Consider the following 16745-nt stretch of genomic DNA (forward strand, 5'->3'; position numbering starts at 1 on the left):
CAAAAATCAGCTGCAAACAGTTCCCTGGTGCTGTGATTGCAGCTGCTAATATTATCAAGAAGCTTAAGGAATCTGAGACAGTAGCCAACCTCTCTGGAAAAATCAGAATAACAGAGTTGGAAGGGACCTTGGAGGTCCTCTAGTCCAACCCACCGCCCAAGCAGGAGGGCCCTAGACCATTTCTGACAGATGGCAGTCCAGTCTCTTCTTCAAAGCTTCCAGTGATGAAGCTCCCACAATTTCTGGGGGGGTGAGTCGTTCCATTGATTAGAATAGAAGAACAAAGTTGGAAGGGACCTTGTAGGTCATCTAGTCCAACCCGCCCCCCCCCCCCCGCCCAAGCAGGAAACCCCACACCATTTCTGAAAGCTGACAATCCAGTCTCTTCTTCAAAGCTTCCAGAAATCGTCTCCGGATTGAATAGGTACAATTCAACAAACAACCACAATTGAGCCCAAAGTTTAGGTTGCTAAGTGAGAAATTTGTGAAGCGAGTTTGGACCCACTTTTCTTGCCACGGTTGTTAAGTGAATCATTGCGGCTGATAAAATGAGTAACCCGGCTATGAATCTGGCTTCCCCATGGATGTTGTTTGTCAGAAGGTCGCAAAAGGGGAATCACGTCATCCCAGGAACACTGCAACCGTCGTAAAAACGAGTCAATTGCCAAGCGTTCGAATTTTGATCACATAATCGTGGGGGAGGCTGAAATGGTTGTTAAGTAGGGAAAAAACATCGTAAGTCGGGGGTTTTTCAGTGGCGTAACTTCAAACGGTCACTAAACGAACTGCTGTAAGTCAAGGACTACCTATAGTTCAAATGGGGAAGAAAACTTCCAAGGAAAACTTCCAAACGGATCCTAGCTCAGGTCAAAGTACTACCATATCAAGTCACCCCATTCGTTGCTATCTGACGAAAAATCAGAAAGATCCAAGAATATTCCACTTCTGGCTACACATTCGGCGCCGAGAGCCGAAATGGGTACATGAGTGTGTGCGCACGTGTGCCAGAAACCGGCAGAGTAGCCACCCGGTGCACATGCGTGCGCCAGGAAGATGATTGTCCAGTTTCTGGGGCGCAGTGGTCTTCGTGCGCGCATGTGCGCCAGAAACCGGAAGAACAGGTGGCTGGTGCGCATGCGTGTGCCGGAAACAGGAAGAGTAGCCACCTGATCTTCCGGTTTCTGGTGCTCCCGCGTACAGCTGGCCGGCGCGCCAGAACCCGGAGCAACGGGAGCGCCACAGCAACAGGCGACGGCTCGCATGCCCAGGGAGATGGCTCTGTGTGCCACTTCCGGCACACGTGCCAAAGGTTCACCATCATGGGTGTAGGATCTCCTGCTTGGGCGGGGAGTTGGACTAGATGAGAGGTTGGCAACCTTAAAGAGTCCTAACCAGAAGCGCCCGTTCAATTCTGGAGCTGACCGGAAGTCCAGTTCCCCCACCATAGAGTCTCCTCCTAGCGTGGCGTCCTTTTTCCTCTGCTGACCGGAAGTCCGGTTCCCCCACTATAGAATCTCCACCTAGCACAGCATCCTTTTTCCTCGGCTGACCGGAAGTCCGGTTCCCCCACCATAGAATCTCCTCCTAGCGCAGCATCCTTTTTCCTCTACCTGTCCTAACCGAAAGCCCTATCAATTGTGGAGCCGACTGGCGACAGGGTGCCGCAGCAGAGGAATGAAAGAGCCACATGCGGCTCCAGAGCCACAGGTTGCCGACTCCTGGACTAGACGATCTCCAAGGTTCTTTCCAACTCTAACCAGCCCACTGGCAGAGTAGGCAAAATTTGCAAGGAAAAGTCCCCAGGTTTATCTCAGTCAATTCTGCCTGTTTTGAATCAACCCAGGTTCATCGGATGGTCTAAACTCTGATTGTATCTATCTATTCTTGGATTCTGGGATTCTGGGATTCTGCGCCCAAAAAATTCTGTGTCCAATAGATTCTGTGTATCTATCTATTCTGGGATTCTGTGCCCAAAAAAAAAAAAAAAAAGTGGGAAGCCCCAGCAGCTTTGTAAATCAGGCTTAAGGCTTAACTTCCCAGCTGGGAAAAGGATATAGGGATTTACTTAAGAAGAGAAAGTGATCATAGTTCAAATCCCAAAGGGTGTTTAATTACCGTTGACGCACCGGGGAATGGTATGAAAGGAAAAAGAAAAAAAAAATTGAAAAAAAACCAAAGCAAGCTGTACAAACCACACCGAATAACAGACACAGATATAACTTGATCCTTGGGGTGAATCACATCAGGTAAACACATCAAACGCGTCTGTTTTATCTAAATAATGGGGAGGATCTAATGTCCTGGTGTCTTGCAAGAAACAACACAGATAGCTGACCCCAGCTAGCTGGAGAGGAAGTTTTTGCGAGTGTTTAAAGCTAGAGGACTCGCAAGCATTCCACAATAAATTCAAGATGCAACATTTCCTTCGACTGAATCGTTTTGCCCAACACAAACACGTGGCCATAGCGACCACCGGCCCTAAATGTCCTTTACAGAGGGATGAACTGACAGGAGGGAATTGTTGTGGTCCATCAACAGCCTGTGGAGCTGGCAACCGAGTCGGACAGGGCCATCGGGGAGTGAGGTGCAGCCTCCAGAGCCTCCAGAGACTGACAGTAGTGAGGCAGAGGAACAGGAGGAGCCTGTTCCTAATGCATCCTAATGCATGCATGAGAAGAGCTGCCAGAAGGCAAGAGCAGCTCAAGCAGAGAGGACAACTCAGGAGTAGGGCCAGGAGATGATTGGCCCCTCCCATAAGGCTTAAAACAGCAGCAACAGTGTTTCGGCTTTGCCGGAAAACAACGTTGTAGCTGCGTCGTCTGCTGCATCCTCTGCTTCATGTATGTCTTTGTTTTTGTGGCTTCTGGACATTTGCCAGGAAAGTCCTTTGGCAGTTTGCCTAATTGGACTAAGGTTTGTGAGATAACTGAGGAATTTGTGTTGGGAGGCATTTGTTTTACTTTTGAGTTGAATGACGCTGGGAATGAAGTAATTCCCAGCTGTTCGAATAAAGTTTTTTTTTTTTCCACAGACTGAGTTTCCTACTACCTACTTGGGCCTGGATCACAACAGGAAGTTCAAAAGCCATACAGGTAGTCCTCAACATACGACCCACAAATCCGAGCCCAAAATTTATGAGAAATTTTAAGTTGGGCCCCATTCTACGACTTTTCTGGCCACATCTGTGTTGAAGCGAACCGCTGCAGTGCAGCTGTTAAATTACTAGCAGGGTTGTTAAGTGAATCTGGTTAAACCCCCCCCCCCATTGACGTTGCTTGTCAGAAGGTCACCAAAAAAGCGATGACGTGACTCCTGGACATGGCAACCGTCATAAATATGAGTCAAATCTGAGCACTGGAATGTAAACCATATGACCGCAGGGATGCTACAAAGGTTGTTAAAGTGTGAAAAACGGTCGTAAGTCATGGTCTTTTTCAGTGATGTTGTAAAAACGGTCGTAAGCCACTTTTCTCAGTGACGTAAGTTGGAAGGGCCACTTAATGAACAGTCTTAAGTCGAGGACTACCTGTATTATAAAGTATGACTTCCTAATATATAATATATAAATTTTAAAACACCCAACAGTTAAAAACTGCTGCTCAGGCTGTTATCTGATGACTGATCATCGCACAGTCAGCCAGAAGTTCAGACGGAGGTTTGGGGGCATTTCTGTCTACCTGTCGAATCCTTTCCAAGGACCTGGGATAAGCAAATCCGGATGTTTGACCGTGTTACAGATATTGTCGCAGGATGGAAGGTCTTCCAAATAAAGCCGCCTTCTGCAATTGACTGATGGCGAATTTGTCAATGCCGATGGAGTTCAAGTGTTGCTCCAGTTGTTTTGGGATTGCACCCAAGGCGCCTATGACAGAGGGCTGGGGGCTCCCTTTGTGGGGGTCCCAGCCCTCTGGAACGAACTACCTCCAACGTTGCGCCAACTCTCTGACCTCCGAGCCTTCCGGCGTGAGCTGAAGACTCTTTTATTTCATCGAGCAGGACTAGCCTTTAATAGTTTTAATTAGTTTTTTAATGGGTTTTAGCAAATTTTTATATTTCGGCCAATTTAAAATTAGTTTTTAAAATTGTTCTTAACTTTTGTATTATTGTTTTTACTTGGCTGTAAACCTCCCTGAGTCCTTCGGGAGAAGGGCAGTATAAAAGTTGAAATAATAATAATAATAATAATAATAATAATAATAATAATAATAATAATAATAATAATAATAATAATAATAACAACAACAACAACAAACAACGACAACAACAAACAATGACAACAACAACAACAACAACAATAATAATAATAATAATGGTACTACCCTTGCTTACCTTTGCCACAGTCGTTGCCACCTATTTGTAAGCCTTTGTATTGTGTTATCTTTGTTGTGACCCAGGCCCAAGTAGGTAGTAGTAGACACAATCGGTTCAAAAACAAACAAACAAACTTTATTAGAAGAGCTGAGAATGAACTCATTCTCAGTGTCGTCCAAACTAAATCAAAGCAAATTTTTCATAACACAATTCTTCAGTCTTATCACCAATCTTGGTCTAATTAGGCAAACTGCCAAAGGCTTTTCTTGGCAAAAGTTCAGAAGAAGAAGACGCCGACAAGAAACAAATGCAGCAAAGCAAGGAGCAAGTCTATCAACGTTGTTTTCTGACAAAGAGCCCAAGAGCTGTTGCTGGTCTGTTTTAAGCCTTATGGAAGGGGCCAATCATCTCCTGGCCTTACTCCCGAGTCGTCCTCTTTGCTTGAGCTGCTCTTGCCTTCTGGCAGCTCTTCTCATGCGTGCATTAGGAACAGGCTCCTCCTGTTCCTCTGCCTCACTACTATCAGTCTCTGGAGGCTCCGGAGTCTGCACCTCACACCCCGATGGCCCTGGCCCCACCTCTGCCTCTGATGCAGAGCCCTCATCCGGGCCTTCCCCAGCCTCCAGGACCAGTGCTGATGGTTGATATGGGTTGCTGCCAGCATCCTAGGTATCAACCAAGTACCTCCTTAAGACCTACGAAGTTCCAAGGAGCGCAGTTTTTTGCAGTTCCGCTGGTGTTATTGCGGGAAGCTGCAATTTGTTGATGTATCTTATAAAATTCTTGGACATGGTACCAACTGCCCTGATGACAATGGGTATTACTATGATTATGATTATTTTATTATATTATATTATTATATTATTAACGATATAAGGAACGGTGCATTTAATAATTAAAAATACCTGCACAGGGGATTCAAAGGCACCTGTCGTTAACTGGATCATTTTCCAAATGAGTCACCATGTTACGTTCCTTCACCAAGGGAAAAACAAAACTTGCACTGATTCGCTAAACATCGGTGGCGAGAAAAGTCGTACAATGGGGCAAAACCCGCTTAAACAGCCGGCTTGCTCAGCAAGCAGAAATCTGGGAGCTCCACGGACGGTCGGAAGACGAGGAGTTCCTTTTGCAGAAGACTCACCATGCGGGCCAGGCTGCCTTCAATGCTTCAGAAGGTCCCGGCGTCCGTTCCACACACACACACATCCTCCAAGCCTCCGTACCGGATCGCCCGACGTGGTGAACGCAAACCAGATTCGAAAATCCAAAGCCAAAGACACAGCTCGTTTTTTGGCAGACGGAAGGCGATTTGGCCCCGAAAGACATTTAGTAGCAGGGGAGCTAAAGGTTTATCCAAACATCCCTCGGCCTCTGGCAGCGCTGCAACCTCGGAGGCACACCAGCGGTTCTTGCAGGACTCTCCGTGACCCGGCTCCACCTAGCTGGTGACCCCCAAACCACCTCCTCTCCCCTCCCCCTCCCCCGCCAACCCTGGTGGCTTCCCTTATTCGATAGAGATGCCTCCATCCTTGTTGATCCAGCTGCCAGACATCTGCCACCCACCCACTCCCGCTTGCCCCAAGAACACCGTAAACCATTTCTCTTCCTCCCCCCTGCTTTTCGCTCTTCTCTCTGGAAAGCCCGCTGGGCTATAAAAAGATCCAGCTATTGCTTCTTTGCTAGCTTTGGACGAGGGGAGGAAAACCTCGAAAGAAAGGCGACGAGACGAGACTCCAAAGGCGCTTTTTTCTTTCAAAAGGCAACCGGGCTTCCTTTGTTTTTCCTTGAAGAGGTTTTGCTTCTCATCCAAGAAGCTTCTTCAGTTCTGACTGAATGGTAGAGGGTAGAAGGATGCATTTGTTCTGACCTAGGCTTCCCCAGCAGCACGAAGCTGAGTCCTCATCCGGACAAAAAAACCCTTTTATTTATTTGACAGTGAATTCCTCTCCAGCAAAGTCTTTCCTCTCCCACCGTCTTTCAAGATAGTTCACAATTATCCCACCTTTATCAGGCTTGGAGAGCGGCCAGGCCGATATCTTTTAGACGCCGCAAGAATGCACGAATGAACTAATGGTCTCCTGCAAACTCCACTCCCCTTTCGCTCCTCTTTTATTCCCTCTGGGAGGGGGCCCTTCATCGTCCACCTGTGGCTTTACTCCTGAGTCGACCCTTATTCCTGAGCTGTTCCCTTCATCTGGCAACTTTGAGCATGCGCACACTGGGAACAGGCTCCAGCTGTTTGTCTGCCTCTCAGATGTCTGACTCCGAAGGCAGCTGGTACCTGTCATACGGCCCTGTCCCTCTCTCTGCCTCTGATGCAGAGCCCTCATTAGAGTCTTCCCCAGACTCCAGGATTGGCCCATGTTCCTCCCCAACCTCCTCACTGTCTGCTGCCAGCTCTGCCGGCTGGCCACAACAGTATATTCCCTGCAGTCCTCTAGTCGTTAACACTCATTCTGGGGGTCGTTGAGGCCACTTGGAGGTTCGTCTGTGCCCTCGGGATCACCTAAATAGTGCAAATAGGTGTTCCACAAATAAATCTCCAAGTGGCCTCAACGACTCACAGAGAGAGTGCTAACAGCCGGATGACCAAAAGGAATATAAATCCTTCCATTCTTCAAGTTAGAACAACTAACCTGCGGAATGACTTGCCACAAGAAGTTGTGGGTGCTCCAACAGTGGAACGGGACGAAGTTAAAGAAGAGATTGGACAACCCCTTGTCTGAAACGGTAAAAGATCTCCTGCTTGAGCAGGGGGCTGGACTAGAAGACCTCCAAGGTCCCTTCCAGCTTTATTCTGATTAGCTGAATTATAAGAACAATTAACCAGTGGAACGACTTGCCTCCAGAAGTTGTGGGTGCTCCATCACTGGAGATTTTAAAAAAGAAAAGCGGACAACCATTTATCTGAAATGCTGTATGGTCTCCTGTTTGAGCAGGAGGCTGGACTAGAAGACCTCCAAGGTCCCTTCCACCCCTTTCAATGGATAGTTAGAGGACTGCGGGAAGAACAACTGCAACCAGGCTGCCTCCCATTGAGAACTTGTATTGTGGAGGTCAGGAGGAGGGTTGAGAAAGTATCTACGTGTTGTGTCTCGCCCACTTTCACCGCAGCCGGGGCCTTCTTATCTGCTTTCGAACGCTGAGGAATGTCCTAGTATACCTCCAGCCCCCAGCTCTGGCTCCATGCCCAGACAGGCTGAGGAGGAAGAAGTACCTCCAGCCCTCAGCTCTGGCTCCATGCCCAGGCAAACGGAGCAACTAGACCCCTCCCCCTCCCCCACAGCATGTGAGCCTGAGGGAGGTCAATTACCAACAGCTGCAGACTGGAGTAACCCTCGCTTCAGGAGAATTGATAGGCGGCGGCGACAGAAGGAGGGGAGGGGCAAGCCTGGATAAGTGCTGAGTCATGGAGCCACACCCCATGGCCTATATAAAGGATCTGCTTTCTGGCATTCTCTGAGTCAGGCAAAGTCTAAACATATCTTGCTGAAGTCACTTTCTGGTCTCCTGCCTGCCTTGAGAACTTTGCTAGGACTTTGGCAGAGCTGCAGAGGCACGCCTGATTCGGATTTCCCTGACCCGGTCGTCAGTGGAGGAGTGGGACACGACACTACGCCCCCCACACACCCTGGACATAAACCTTTTCAACACCTCCCCTCAGGACGTCAATATAGGGCAGGGGTATCAAATTGGATTTTTTTCGAGGGCCGGATCTGCATTATAGATCTCCTCCATGGGCCAGCCATGGGGGTGGGGGGAGAGAGATAGGACAGATGCTTCCTGCACTTTGCTGGCCAAAACGGGGTGCGCGGGGGGACCCACATCCCATTTTGGCCAGCATAGTGCTACAGGAGGCCGTCCAGGCCGAAAACGGGGCACAGGGGGGCTGTGTGAATCTCCCACGCACCTCGTCTTCGCTGCCAGAGGCACTGTGGGGCAGTCCTTTGCTGCCCTGTTTCCCCAAAAACAGGACCCAGCCAGAAAATAAGTCCTAGCATGATTTTTCAGGATACTCGTAATATAAGCCCTACCCCACAAAATAAACCCCAGTTAAGATTGTCAGCCAGATGGATGCATTTAGTACCATATTTCCCCCAAAATAAGACCTAACCAGAATATAAGCCCTAAATGCGTCTTTCGGAGCAAAAATTAATATTGTTGCTGTTAGTTGCGAAGTCGTGTCCGACCCATCGTGACCCCATGGACAAGGTTCCTCCAGGCCTTCCTGTCCTCTACCATCCTCTGGAGTCCATTTAAGCTCACGCCGACTGCTTCAGTGACTCCATCCAGCCACCTCGTTCTGTCGTCCCCTTCTTCTTTTGCCCTCCATCATTCCCAGTATTAGGCTCTTCTCCAGGGAGTCCTTCCTTCTCATTAGGTGGCCAAAGTGTTTTGAGTTTCCTCTTCAGGATCTGGCCTTTTAAAGAGCAGTCAGGGTTGATCTCCTCTAGGACCGACTTATTTGATCGCCTTGCAGTACAAGGGACTCGCAGGAGTCTTCTCCAGCACCAGAGTTCAAAGTTGTCTAGTTGTTTTGGCATGCAATGCCCTAGAGCAGCGGTTCTCAACCTGTGGGTCGTGACCCCGTTGGGGGTCGAATGACGATTTGCCAGGGGTCGCCTAAGACCATCAGAAATATGGGAAGTATATTTGCGAGTCGAAGAATTGCGAATTCGGCTTCAGGCGCGACGAATTAAAAAAGAGAGAAAACTTTGCTCTGATGTCTCCCTCTCAAGCCAGCTGCAATCACTCCCAGTCGCTAGCCTAATCTGGCTTCAGGCACGATAAACTTAATAGGGGAGGAGTCTCCGCTTTAATGCCTCCGTCCTGTATTAAAGGGGGTCGCAGCACTATAAAGGTTGAGAACCACTGCCCTAGAGCAGGGGTCTGCAAACTTGGCTTCAACTCTGGGAGTTGAAGTCCACAAGTCTTAAAAGAGCCAAGTTTGCAGAAACCTGCTGTAGGGCATCGCATGCGAAAACAACTAGACACAGCGGTAGTTTTTTCCCCTCGTGCCATCACTCTGCTAAACACCTGATTCTCACAGCACCGTCTAATGTCTACGTGTATTTACACGTAGTAGTAGGGCTGCATTACTATCATCCTTCTCATCTTCTCTACTACTCCCTTTTATTGGTATCGTTATCATTATTACCACTCTGTTGCTTCTGCACCGGGGACAAATTCCATGTGTGCCCAATCACACTTGGCCAATGAATATTCTGCTCTGCCACGGGTAGTCCTCGGCGTACGACCACAACGGAGCCCGACGTTTCTGCTGCTAAGTGAAACATTTGTCGAGGGAGTTTTGCCCCATTTTACGACCTACCTTGCCCCAGTCGTTAAGTGAATCACTGCCGTTGTTAAACTAAGTCAAGCTTTTGTTAAGTGAATCCAGCTTTCCTCATTGACTTGGCTTGTCGGACGGTCGCAAAAGAGGATGATGTCACCCCCGGGACACTGCAACCGTCATAACTATGAGTCGGCTGCCAAGCATGTGAATTGTGATCGCGCGGCCATGGAGATGCTACAACGGTCGTAAGGGTGATCGTCATAAGTCACTTATTTCAGTGCCTTTGTAACTTTGGTCACTAAATGAATTGTTGTTAAGTCGAGAACTACCTGTATTCTATTCCTATCTAGGGAAGCACTGAAGACGCTAAAGCAAGCTAAACACTCGTCCATCTCACACCCAGATTAATCTGTTGTTAATCAACAGATTCGGACTTCCCGACAGAAAGTCCACGAAACGCCAAAGTGGAGGCATAAAATCCAAACTCCTCCGCTCATTTCAACCGGCTGTAGACTCAAAGGAGTAGCAAAAGTCGTGAACAGAGGAGGCTGCTCTGATACCCATAATGGTGCCTGCCCCTTTCCAGTCCCGGGATCGTAAGTCAAGGACTACTTGTATATACAAACAGGCAGCAAGCCCCGCTCCCTTCAAGCCCTGATAAGGTTACTTGGTTGGGTTATGAAATGTCTACAAGAAAACAACCAAGCTCAGACAGCACAGAGGACCCCACAGTTCCTCCTCCTCCTCCTCTCCCTTAAAGCACTGATGAGGTTACCTAGTTGGGTAATGAAACTTCTGCAAGAAAACCACCTAGCTCAGAGAACACCAAGGACCCCATAGTCCTACTCTTCCTCCTCCTCCTCTTCCTTCAAGCACTGATGAGGTTACCTAGTTGGGTAATGAAACTTCTGCAAGAAAACCACCTAGCTCAGAGAACACCAAGGACCCCATAGTCCTACTCTTCCTCCTCCTCCTCTTCCTTCAAGCACTGATGAGATTACCTACCGGGGTAATATAACATCTCCAAGAAAACAATCAAGCTCAGACAGCACCAAGGACCACATTGTCCTCCTCTTCCTCCACTTTGCAAACCTTCTAGCACTGATGATGTCACATAGTGGGGTAATGAAACGTCCCCAAGGAAACTATCAAGCTCAGGGAGCACCAAAATTCAACCACAGTTCAATCCTAAACTACAAATTGGTTGCCACAAAATTAAAAATATGTTGAGTCTTTAGAGAGGGTACAGAAAAGATCAACAAAGATGATTAGGGCACCGGAGGCTAAAACATATGAAGAACGGTTGCAGTTCTTCTAGTTTGATGAAGAGGAGGACTAGGGGAGACATGATAGCAGTCTTCCAATATCTCAGGGGCTGCCCCAAAGAAGAGGGAGTCAAGCTATTCTCCAAAGCCCCTGAAGGCAGGACAAGAAGCAACGGATGGAAACTAAGCAAGGAGAGAAGCAACTTAGAACTAAGGAGGAATTTCCTGACAGCTAGAACAATTAATCAGAAGAATGAGTTGCTTCCAGAAGTTGTGAATGCTCCAACGCTGGAAGATTTTAGGAAGAGATTAGACAGCCACTTGACTGAAACGGCACAGGGTCTATGTTGCTTGAGCAGGAGGTTGGACTAGAAGACCTCCAAGGTCCCTTCCAACTCGTCATTCTGTTAAATTTCCTCTTCTATTTGAGGCCTCTCCCTCCACCAAGAGTCGCTAAGGCCCTCAACTCCCGAGGAGCTCTTAAGCAACCGCGAGGCGCCATCCCAGCGGTAACGGCGGGTTTCCAACTAGGCGCTTGAAAACCACGGCTCCTCCTCACCCAAACGGGCCTCTGGTGGCTCAACAGACTAAGTCTGTCTGTTATTAACAGCAGCTGCTTGCAATTACTGCAGGTTCTAGTCCCACCAGGCCCAAGGTTGACTCAGCCTTCCATCCTTTATAAGGTAGGTAAAATGAGGACCCAGATTGTTGGGGGCAATAAAAGTTGACTTTGTATATAATATACAAATAGGATGAAGACTATTGCTTGACATAGTGTAAGCCGCCCTGAGTCTTCGGAGAAGGGCGGGATATAAATTCACCGGGAAAAAAAACAAAAAAACCTTGGCAGCCATCCGAGATACCGCCAACTCACCGTACATCGGCCGAAGCGATAAGAAGCCGGCGTTGGCCGAAGGCAGCTCCACGCTCACTTGTCCTGCGAGTAGACAGTCACCGGTTCCATCCGCGGGAGTCGAAGGGCTGCTGCCTTTGTTCCTCTCTCCAGATTCGGAGGCCTTCTGCTGCTGCGAGACCACCAGTCTGGACAAGGCCTCCTGCCGGCCGGTTACAGGCCTGGTTTTCAAGAAGCCTAACGAGCCTACGGGCCGATTAGGAGGGAGCTCCACTTCTGCGGCTGCCTCTTTTTCCTCCTCCTCTTCCTCCTCCTCACTCTTCCCTGCACCGGGATCTCCTGGATGGGGCGGCTGCCGCCTGTTGACCGACGTGTCCTCTTTGCTGCTTCGCAGCCCCTCGAAGCTCCTGAGATCCGGTTGGATGGATTGCAAGGATCCCGCAGGCGGAGCCCTGGCTGGCTTCATCCCGTTCTTCGCCGGCGTCTCTCTGGCGAGCGCCCTTTTCGGCGACGGCTCCGCCGTGGAGTCCGAATCCTGCAAGAGGTTCTCCTCCAGCTGCAGCTTTTGAGCGATGTGGCTGAGGTAGGAACGGAAGCGGCCGCTGTGGTGCTTCTGCACGAGCCGGGCGTAAGCGTTCTTGTACGGCTTGCTTGGCCCTTCTCTCCCGGCATGGCCAGCGGGGCTGTGGACGCACCTTTGCGGCTCCATATTCCCAAAACGCTACCGGCTGAAAAGGAACACAAATATAAAGCTATACCAGGACAGTATAAAGATTGGGCTCTTGTTCTAACCTTCAGATAAAACAATTACAGGTAGTCCTCGACTTACGACCGCGATGGGAGCCCCCCCACATTTGTGAATCACTGCAGTTGTTAAATGAATAACACGGTTGTTAAGTGAATCTGGATTCCCCACTGACTTTGCTTGTCCGAAAGGGAATCACGTGACACACACACACACACCCCGGGAACACTGTAATCGTCATATCTGTGAGACAGTTGTCAAGGATTCGAATGTAAATCACGTGACCCTGGGGATGCTGCAACGGTCGTAAGTATGAAAAACGGTCATGTCACTTTCTCAGTGCCGTTGCGACTTCAAGCAGTCACTAAATGAATGCTTGTAAGTCGAAAGCCACCTGTATTTCCATTTGTTCCGTAGTTTTGCTATACGTGTAGTCCTCAACTTACGACCACGATTGAACCCAACATTTCTGTTGCTCAGCAAGACATTTTTAAGGGAGTTTTGCCCCTATTTTACGACCTTCCTGGCCACAGTTGTTAAATGAATCACGGAGTGACACGGTTGTTAAATGAATCTGGCTTCCCCACTGAATTTGCTTGACAGATGATCTCACAAGGGCAGGGGCCTGCAAACTTGGCCCTTTTAAGACTCGTGGACTTCAACTCCCAGAGTTCCTCAGCCAGCAAAGTTTACTCTCTTGTAATCCCTTCCTCTGCAATCTCTCCACTTTATAAGGGGCAAGAGGGGGGGAAAAAAGGCATGAGTGACTGAGGAACTCTGGGAGTTGAAGTCCACAAGTCTTAAAAGAGCCAAGTTTGCAGACCCCTGCACAAGGGGGATCATGTGACCTGGGACATTGCAACCGTTTATAAACATGAATCGGTTGCCAAGCGATTTTGATCACCTGACCATGGGGAATGCTGCAACGGTCGTTAAGTGTGAAAAACTGGTCGCAAGTCACTTTTCCCAGCGCCGTCATAACTTCAAAAGGTCTCCAAGTGAACTGTTGTAACTCAAGGACTACCCGTTACTTCCATATATTTTTTTCCCTGTAAGTTTTGCTATAAAATAAAATAAAAAATACAGTGATGAATGGAGAGGGATAGACTGGGACAATTTTAAAATGTGCGAAGTAGAGAGCACCAGGTTGGCGAAAGGCTGAAGAGAGGGTCCGTTCTTAACAACGAAAGGATTCGTATTAATAGGTATAAAATAAGATTACTAGGTACAAAATAAGATTAATAGGTACAAAATAAGCTCAAGTTACAGAAGGATCTTGACAGACTTGAACATTGGGCGCTATCTAACAAAATGAAATTCAACAGTGAAAAAAGTAAGGTTCTACATTTAGGCAAAATAAACCCCAAAATGCACAGGTACAGTATATGTGGTACTTTGCTCAATAGTAGTAACTGTGGGAGGGATCTTGGAGTCCTAGTGGATAACCATTTAGATATGAGCCAGCCGTGTGCAGCAGCTGCCAAAAAAGCCAACACAGTTCTGGGCTGCATAAACAGAGGGATAGAATTAAGATCACGTGAAGTGTTAATGCCACTTTATAAGGCCTTGGTAAGGCCACACTTGGAATATTGCATCCAGTTTTGGTCACCACGATGTAAAAAAGATGATGAGACTCTAGAAAGAGTGCAGAGAAGAGCAACAAAGAGGATTAGGGGACTGGAGGCTAAAACATATGAAGAACGGTTGCAGGAACTCAGTATACCTAGTTTAACGAAAAGAAGGACTAGGGGAGACATGATAGCAGTCTTCCAATATCTCAGGGGTTGCCACAAAGAAGAGGGAGTCGGGCTGTTCTCCAAAGCACCTGAGGGTAGAACAAGAAGCAACGGGTGGAAACTGATCAAGGAGAGAAGCAACTTAGAACTAAGGAGAAATTTCCTGACAGTGAGAACAATTAATAAGTGGAATAATTTGCCTGCAGAAGTTGTAAATGCCCCAACACTGGAAATTTTTAAGATGTTGGATAGCCATCTGTCTGAGATGGTGTAGGGTTTCCTGCCTGGGCAGTGGGTTGGACTAGAAGGCCTCCAAGGTCCCTTCCAACTCTGTTGTTATTATTATTATTAAGATAAAATGGACAGCAGTTTGCCAAGGGTAGGACAACTCAACCTGTGAGCTTTCGTCCTTTTGTCGGCTTTTATTTTAATGACTAGTGAGTATTTTTAGTTTCACCTCTCAGTCTATAATGAGAGAGAAGTCTTCTCAGTTTCTCTTTGTTATTATATGCTTGAAGCCAGTCCCAGGAAAATTATGCTAATGTCATCAAGATAACAAAAGCCTTATTATCCATACTGTAACAAACAACTGACTTCTAGCCTACGTGAGTCAAATTGTCAATCTATATATTTCATCAACCTTTGGTCGTTGTCTGAACAGACAAACCCTTGCAACTTATGAAAGTTTTAGATTGGAGCGCACCTCATTTTTATATTGCACTATAAACAGATATTTTATAGACTTCAGAGGATAATTAGAACTGCAGAAAAAATAATTGCTACCAACTTGCCTTCCATTGAGGACCTGTATACTGCACGAATCAAGAAGAGGGCCGTGAAAATATTTGCAGATCCCTCACATCCTGGACATAAACTGTTTCAACTCCTACCCTCAAAACGACGCTATAGAGCACTGCACACCAGAACAACTAGACACAAGAACAGTTTTTTCCCGAAGGCCATCACTCTGCTAAACAAATAATTCCATCAACACTGTCAGACTATTTACTGAATCTGCACTACTATTAATCTTCTCATCGTTCCCATCACCAATCTCTTTCCACTTATGACTGTATGACTATAACTTGTTGCTGGCAATCCTTATGATTTATATTAATATATTGATCATCAATTGTGTTGTAAATGTTGTACCTTGATGAACGTATCTTTTCTTTTATGTACACTGAGAGCATCTGCACCAAGACAAATTCCTTGTGTGTCCAATCACACTTGGCCAATAAAAATTCTATTCTATTCTATTCTATTGCACTATATTACATTATTCAGGAACCAATAATGTTGGAAACTTGGGAGAGAATTTGGGTTAGAAATGTTAAACTTACGCAAGCGCAGAATTTAAGGGAAACCTTTTATAAGATGTTTTATAGATGGCATTTAGATCCTAAGAAACTATCATGTATGTATCCAGATATGCAAGCAAAATGTTGGAGATGCAATTGTGATGATGCTACATATTTTCATGTATGGTGGACTTGTAAGAAAATTAAGTCTTTCTGGATAAAAATTTGGTGAATTATGCAGAATATTTTGAAGAAGAAGATTAAGTTTCAACCACAATTTTTCCTTTTAGGGATTACGATGGATTATACAGTGATTCTAAATTGATATTGAACTTGATAACAGCAGCAAGATTACTGATTGGACAGTACTGGAAGAAAAAAGAACTACCCACAATAGAAGAATGGATATTGAAAGTTTCTAATTTGGCGGAGATGGCCAAAATCTCAGCCTTTTTGAAAGATACTTAAGAAAAATATTTAAACGAATGGAAGAAATGGATTGAATATATTCAAAATAGATATCAGACTAAGAGATATCAGACTGCCTTTGAATGAAGGACGTAATTTTTGATTTTAAAGGAGGAAGTCAAGATATGCGAAAGAGAAGGATTATAATTGTGTTAGACTTTAAAAATTTAATGTATGAATGTTAGTTTTTTGAACTATATCTTGTGTTTACTCCGGGAAGTCTGGGGGAGGGGTTTTAGAGGGGAGGGGAGGGGAGGGGAGAAAAATTTATTTGTTTTGTAAAACTTTTCAAATAAAAAAATTTTAGATTGAGCGCACCTCATTTTTATATTGCACTATAAACAGATATTTTATAGACTTCAGAGGATAATTAGAACTGCAGAAAAAATAATTGCTACCAACTTGCCTTCCATTGAGGACCTGTATACTGCACGAATCAAGAAGAGGGCCGTGAAAATATTTGCAGATCCCTCACATCCTGGACATAAACTGTTTCAACTCCTACCCTCAAAACGACGCTATAGAGCACTGCACACCAGAACAACTAGACACAAGAACAGTTTTTTCCCGAAGGCCATCACTCTGCTAAACAAATAATTCCATCAACACTGTCAGACTATTTACTGAATCTGCACTACTATTAATCTTCTCATCGTTCCCATCACCAATCTCTTTCCACTTATGACTGTATGACTATAACTTGTTGCTGGCAATCCTTATGATTTATATTAATATATTGATCATCAATTGTGTTGTAAATGTTGTAC

At 46.4% G+C, this 16745-nt stretch overlaps 1 protein-coding gene across 1 annotated transcript in view; it reads right to left on the minus strand.

Annotated features, from left to right (window-relative positions):
* Positions 1-16745, minus strand: part of DIS3L2 (DIS3 like 3'-5' exoribonuclease 2) — a 290966-nt gene that overhangs the window by 266391 nt on the left and 7830 nt on the right. The window contains exon 2 of the mRNA XM_058187337.1: positions 11750-12456. Coding sequence (XP_058043320.1) covers positions 11750-12437 — 688 coding nt within the window. The 5' untranslated portion in view covers positions 12438-12456. The remainder of the gene's footprint in view (positions 1-11749; positions 12457-16745) is intronic.

Source organism: Ahaetulla prasina, chromosome 6 (assembly GCF_028640845.1).
Source record: "Ahaetulla prasina isolate Xishuangbanna chromosome 6, ASM2864084v1, whole genome shotgun sequence".
Classification (NCBI taxonomy): Eukaryota; Metazoa; Chordata; class Lepidosauria; order Squamata; family Colubridae; genus Ahaetulla; species Ahaetulla prasina.